A 7,007-nucleotide genomic window follows, 5' to 3' on the forward strand; every position below is an offset into this window, starting at 1 on the left:
AGAACACTCATCTAGAATGTAGGAAAGCTGCTTTTGAGATATTCTTACCTTGAGGGGATTTAATCCCACATCTCCCATTTTCCAGGAGAGTGTCCTAGCAACCAGGGTTTAGAAAAGATTCTGTAAGTGCGCTCTTTGCTCCTCCTGTTGAAGCTGGGTTTCTAGACAGCTGGGAATATATGTTATAGGGCCATACGTGTGAGATTTAGGGCACCAGACTGAAGAAGATTGGCAGAAGATCATTGCAGATTTTACATTGTGTTGTTTCTGGAGATGCATACAAAGCACATACAAGATTAGTGTTAAAGCTTGAATTCTCTCAGTATGTAAAACAGGGCTGTTGACTGAGAACTCACCGTTGGAGCCCCATAGTTCTGAAACACTAATTTATGTTGAAACAGGTGTTTGGGAAGGGCTTAATAGTATATATTTGTATTCAGGAATCCATAGTAGGGGAATTATGATCTGCCTTCTTTCATATTTTGACAAAAAAGTAAAAGCAAATGGAACAATTATTAATGTAAATGATTGTTAATTGTAGAGTATACCTACGTGTGGTAAGGAGATACCTAAGGTACTACTAAAGGTAACTCAGATACTGGCGCCAGTTTAGCTCTGATAACACTGCTCTGTGAGCTAATTTACCCTTCTTCACAGTATGTGGTATAAAAATACCCTTAAAGTCTCTTCCAGTACAGACATATAGGACAGATTTGTATTTCATCTAGCAGACAATCAAAATTCAGCTGGTGACCAATTTAGAGTTATCTGGCTGTTATGTAGGAGCAATTTGATTACCTGCTCTGAGCATATAAGCAACCCAGTTATAACAGGGAGAGTTCTGTTCACTTTTGCAGGACTGTCCAGTTGCTGTACTGGGGGCACTTATGCTCCCAGAGTAGATAGTAAAATCTCTTCAACGCAATGGTCAGTAACTCAAGAGCTGGTCACAATTTGCACTTTGGTCATCCACCTGGGAAATCAAATTTCTGCTCATAAGGTTTACTATGTGCTAGGGAAAATGTACATATGGGCGAATCCTATAGCTTATAATCCTTTCTGTTCCACTTAAGAAGAGTGGAAGTAAAAGCTTTTAATCAGGTCAAGCATACACTGTCTGCTTCTAGGAACAAATTGCTACATCATACATGTGTACAAAGTTGAAGGGCAATACCTGAAATTATTATTTGTATCATGGTGGAATTTAATTCCCCAACCAAGCCCAAGACCTCATTATGTTGGGCACTGTCCATACCCATACAAACTGTCTCAAACACTTTACAATCCAAATAGGTCAGGGAAAAGGATCTTTTCAAATTCTGGAACATTTAAAGTGGATACCCACTAAAAGATAGGGACTAGAGACAAGCTAATGGAAGTGATATCTTAAATATTTAAAGACAAACTTACTTATTCTAATGAAAGAGCTTTTATGTCTTACATCAGTGACTGCTTGAGGGATTTAAGTATGGAGCTTAGTTGGTATAACCGAGAATCACATTCTTGGATTAAGTTTCTAGTTAAATTAGGGATGAAATAGATTTGATATCTACCACCAGTCTGTGTTCACAGCCTATTATGTGAGTCTCAGTGCTAACTTGCAGGTATTTTTCACCATGTTTGATCCTTCATTCTATATCCTGCTGCCTACAGGGAAATTCATTCTCAGTTCCACAACTCTGTAATTTTTTGAGCAATCACAGGCTGTTGTAAGCTCATCTCAGTGTTCACAGCACTGACAGGTGCTTTAGATAGTGCAGGTATGTTGGATTAAAGCTGCTAAAATTGAAGACACACATATAGAGGTGGTACCTGCTAAGATAATGTTGCTGTAGCTATGGGTCTGGCCTCCATTTCCATTATAAAATCCATTGATTGGGGAAAATTTGACATACAGATTCTCAGCATAGGACATTATTCAATCTAATCAATTTTCCCAGCTTCTTATAAATTTAAAGTTTACTCATCTGTTGTTCATAGGATTACCCAGCAGCTCTTTAAAGATTTGCTGTCTTTCCATGTAGTAATTGTTATGGCAGTGAAACGGCATATTTTGGTCAGGAGCTCAGCTACTTGATTTTAAATTTCCGGTAGAATACTTACATGGACACTATCTAGTTGTAAAGAGTTGTTTCTATTAAACTTATCAGTTTGTCCCAACAATGCCTTTTAAGACTTCACTTTCTGACAGGACATATCTTTTTATCTAAAAGAGAACAGGTTCAGGGTAGGTATCTTTCCCAAACTTGCTGTGGTTTAGGCTTTCGCAACAAAATAATTTAGCCTCTTCAATGCCCTATCCTCTTCAATAATTCATTGCTCTGGTAGTTCAGCAGCCCTGATACCACATGGGTTGGTTGCATTATCTTATTATTGTCTCTTTGGGCTGCTGCTTTTCAAATGTTCATAACTTCAATCTTTCTCCTCTTAGATTCACATGAGGATGAGGTCTATTTTCAATTATTTCTTGAATTTGTCCTTAGCTTTTGTTTCTCTGTCCCTGTTCTGATCCTTACATTTTGTTAGGTTGTTATTGACTCCATTCATTCCCAGTTTCGCTAGTCCTCAGGGAGTTTCATTATTTGAGCTGGCCCACTGCAGGATTTTAACAGGATATTTAGCCTGCAAAACAATTACTTTTACTTTTAAACCCTCTATAAATAAGTGGGTCTAGATCACCCTGTGTTTGGGAGTTGTGTGTGTGTCCGCTCCGTAGCAGAATTAGCTCCATATTAGATATAGAGGTAAGTGTCCCAATGCCCATTAAAACAGTGTCTGACTAAAGTACTATTTTGTGAGGTGAGAGAGATGGGTTGGCATTCGCAGGTCTACTAGGAGCATCCTTTGCGACTTTGGAGAGTTGGTTAAATATCCTATGCCTCAGTTTCCCCATTTCTAAATTAAAATAATGAAAAAATGTGATCTGCTGAAAACCTAATCTGTAACTTTTTGAGCAAATTTCTGGAACTGTACAAAATCAGAGTACAACATTTCTTGGCAAGGAAAGCTTAGCAGTCAGAAATGTTTTCCATCTAGAGGCTTGCAAGTGAAGAATTGCAGTGTCTCCTGAGATATTGGGCATCTCTCAAGCCCCTAATACATGCTTCCTAAGTTTTAGACTGGTGTGGGTGACTAATGGGCTTCCTGAGGACAACTGGAGCATCTCCTTGCTTGCAGGAGTTCAGAGATAGGGGAAACTGCTCCCGACCTTGCCTTGCTGTTCTCTTTCATATTGCCCGTATCTTTGCATATCTTAGATTTTGCTATTATGGCATGCATTCCTTTGATTAACCACAGGAGGGAAACTTGTAATTCTTTTAAGTTCCATAGGGGTTTTAGATTAACTCCTATGAAGGTCTGTTTCTAGAACGTGTTCTGTTTCAAGTCACTGACTTTGGAGGGTTTTTTTCCCTTTATGTAAAAGATGTCTCTTGTATTTGTCATCTTAATTTTGAAAGAAAAGAGAACTTGGTGTCCTTAGGGTTGAGGGCAAACCAAATTAGAAGGTGGGGAAAAGCTAGGTGAGATTAAAGATGTTGCTCATAATGTTGCACAGAGGCTTTCAAAACCACGAGGCATACGGTATTCATGAGGCTTCCAATATGTAAATGCTATTTATACACCAACAGTACAGAAAAGTCAGGCAGGCAGCCAGACCCCTGTAGACTTTTTGTAGATTTGCATCAAAGGGCAATACAGAGCTGTCTTTTATTGGCTTGCTCTCTTTTTTTATCACAGAGGTATATTCAGTTCCCTGGTTCCTGCCTCCTGATGATGCTTCTCAGACATCTCCTAGGCAGTGTTCATGTCTCACACAGACTTTGCTTAGCACCACTGCTTGCAAGTTAAGCAAACTTTACTATTCAGCACCATGAGATCTGTTAATTCACTGATGCCCTAGAGTTTCCTCTCTTCATTCCACTTGTAGCCAAAACTCATGTTAGAATAAACTTTACTGTCATTCTACCTGTGATGTCCCTGAACAACCAGAGATGCCTTTAGAGTCCAAATATATTTTCAAGTATATTTTTAGAGATACTGGGTCTGAAAATGTGTCCTATATTACAATTAGAGGCTGTTTATTATAGTGACATTTTGGACTCAATGGTTACGTATAAGAAATTATTCTTTAGTTACAGCTACGCAGTAAATTTGACTCATACCATTCTCTGCTACTCACTGAACAGGAAACAGCTGTGGAAGCAATGCTGACCTTTTAAAAGTGATGCCTGATCCTTATTTTAAATAAAAATCACCTTGTGGTAATCACTACTAGGGAGATGAGTGAAGGTAAATACTTGATTTTGTATGAATGGTAATGTGCTAGTGTATACACTGGATTTAGTGATGGGTATCTCTAAATGGATATGGCTTATTTTGAATATTTATGGTTGAACATTGTGCCCTCTCAAGTCCATTCCAGCCCCTGTTTAGAAATAAAAAATATTGATCCAAACTCTGTTCAGTTATGTGGATGCAACTCTGATGTAAAAATATTGTCTGGTTAAGTTTGTAGGAGCTCTGCTTGTCTAACAGAGCAAACGGGCTAGTCTTGCTGCTGATTGTGTTGTGTGTCATAGTCCCAGCAAATTAAGCACTTTTACCAATATTTTCACAGACTTCTTATTACTTGTATTGTTTTCAGAACCTCCAACACCCATTGCGCCCCCTGAACTGCTGGCTGTCGGTGCCACCTACTTGTGGATCAAACCAAATGCCAACTCCATTATTGGTGATGGGCCTATAATATTGAAGGAAGTGGAGTACCGTACAACAACTGGGAATTGGGCAGAAACTCACATTGTAGACTCCCCCAATTACAAGCTGTGGCACCTGGACCCAGATGTGGAGTATGAGATCAGAGTGCTTCTTACCCGCCCTGGTGAAGGAGGAACCGGACCCCCTGGGCCTCCACTCACGACAAGAACAAAGTGTGCAGGTAGGGTATCTTCTGCTTTATATATTATACAGAAATTTCAGTTTAAATATGTTATTGGAATCTGAATGAGGTTACATTCATTACTGTGTAAGCTGCATCCTTCTGTACTTTTATTGCAGCATGCCAATCAGTTACTGGCCCTATGACAGGCAAGATTCCACCTCTGTCTTCATGCAGCTATATTTTCTGAAGAGATTTGAATTCAAGATATGTATTGAAGTGTGTTATTAGTATTTTTGTTAATTCTATTTGATCTTTTCAGAGAGCATACATTTAATGGGAAGCAGTTTAGATGCTGCCAGTGGCATACCATACCTGCTATGTTAACTATTTGGCTGCAGTTCATTGACATTGTAGTAAGTTCCAGCCTGGATATTAAAAGATGACAAGCCAGTAATATATTTTTGTAACCATTTCTCCAGTGGTCACACTGAGTGTCATACATGCCCATTATCTGTTTTTCTTTTTTCTAAATGTGTAGGGAAGTGTCACATATGGCTACCCAGCTTAGCTTTGGTACAGAGAACAGTATAACCTGACTTGCTTGCTTATTTGCTCAGAATGTATAAAGTAGGGTAAATTGGGTGAATCTTGTTGCTAATTAGCCTTCTTTTTTTAAAGTATCCCTTCTCAGCAGGGTAAATATGCCACAGGTGAAGCTCTGTACTAATGTGGCTATACTGCTTTTGGTGCTTATGGTAACTTGGTGTGTCTGCATAATGCTGCATTGTAAAATTCAGAAATATCCATGTTTTTCCTGAGAAATAACTGTTGTTGCGAAGCAGAATGATTTCAGTGACTTTTGTTTTCTGAGCTTTACAACATTTTTTCCAATGTGAAACTTTTGGATTGTCTGAGAATATCTTGCTTTGCATTTTAAATTTCCTACCAAATGTTAGGTTCTTTTCCTCACAAACCTCCACTCTATTATAACTGAGCAGATAATTTTGCTCTCTATGAAGTTTTATATACAGCTAAACTAATTAACAGGGGCTTTTGATTTACAAGAGCATGCTCATTCCACTTCAAGATTTCCTGATTTGCTAAAGGTTGATTCTGTTTTTATGAATCTATAGCATTATGGCATGAGTTAGTGAGTATAAAAGAGAGAGTCATTATTCAATGAGGATGATTCTTCTCTTTACCTCCTGCAGAAATGTAATGCTTCTGAGCATTGCAGGCTTGGTTTTCTTCTTCATGTTAGAAAGGGATGGAGAAAGTAGGAACAGTGCAGGAAGACTAGAGCAAGACCTAACAAGAATCCTCCTAAGTGTGTCTTTTTTTTAATGGGCAACACATTAGAGTGAAGCATCATCTTGAAGCAAATAAGCTTGCTGGTGTTTGTTGTTTATTCAGCCTATCAGTCAGGGCATGGACAGATAAACAGATAAATACTTCTGTCTTTTCTACTTCATGGTGTGAGGAGACTTAGTATTCAGGAGCACATGCCAGAATGCCATATTCTGTTGTCCCTGTTTCCTTTGTGTGCTTCTATCCTATAGTAAGTGAAGCAAAAGTAATAATTTGCCTCCGAATAGAATGGGTGGTAATTTTTTGTGGCTTAGATTCTACTTACTTCAGGATAATGGTGGACAGATGAAATGGTAAATCCCCTGCTTCCTTCATTTGGTCTAATGGTTTCCTCTGTCTTCACTCTCACTAGTATGCAGAGGGTAGGGACATTTTCCATGTTCCTACAGGTAGCTTGAAAGTGAAAATACTGAATTGCATACATCAAACCACTTGGGCCTGACCATGTGCTCCTCTGTTCTTCCTTTTGTGCTTCTTTCACCCTTGAACATCAGTGTTGCAGTGAGATTCTGTAGCCTTCAGTACAAATAAGTATGTAAGATATTAGTCTTAACTGTATAAAAATGAAGCTAGTGTTCATGCAATGTTATAGGGGAAGTGGGGTGTTATATGCATGTGCTTGCCCTATGTAGCTATCTTGGGTGCTGTCACAAACCCAGCTGCAGGGTGCCCCAGAGCTAGTGGTACAAGTGTAGCACTGATGGTCAAACTGTCAGTCTCAAGTTAGATCTGGGCTTAAATCCGTATTTCCTTATGA

General features: G+C 38.9%; 1 protein-coding gene across 1 annotated transcript in view; it reads left to right on the forward strand.

Annotated features, from left to right (window-relative positions):
* Window positions 1-7,007, forward strand: part of PTPRT (protein tyrosine phosphatase, receptor type T) — a 1,137,038-nt gene that overhangs the window by 610,219 nt on the left and 519,812 nt on the right. The window contains exon 7 of the mRNA XM_019513020.1: window positions 4,646-4,939. Coding sequence (XP_019368565.1) covers window positions 4,646-4,939 — 294 coding nt within the window. The remainder of the gene's footprint in view (window positions 1-4,645; window positions 4,940-7,007) is intronic.

This window comes from Gavialis gangeticus, unplaced genomic scaffold, assembly GCF_001723915.1.
Source record: "Gavialis gangeticus isolate Ggan-Ray unplaced genomic scaffold, GavGan_comp1, whole genome shotgun sequence".
NCBI lineage: Eukaryota > Metazoa > Chordata > Crocodylia > Gavialidae > Gavialis > Gavialis gangeticus.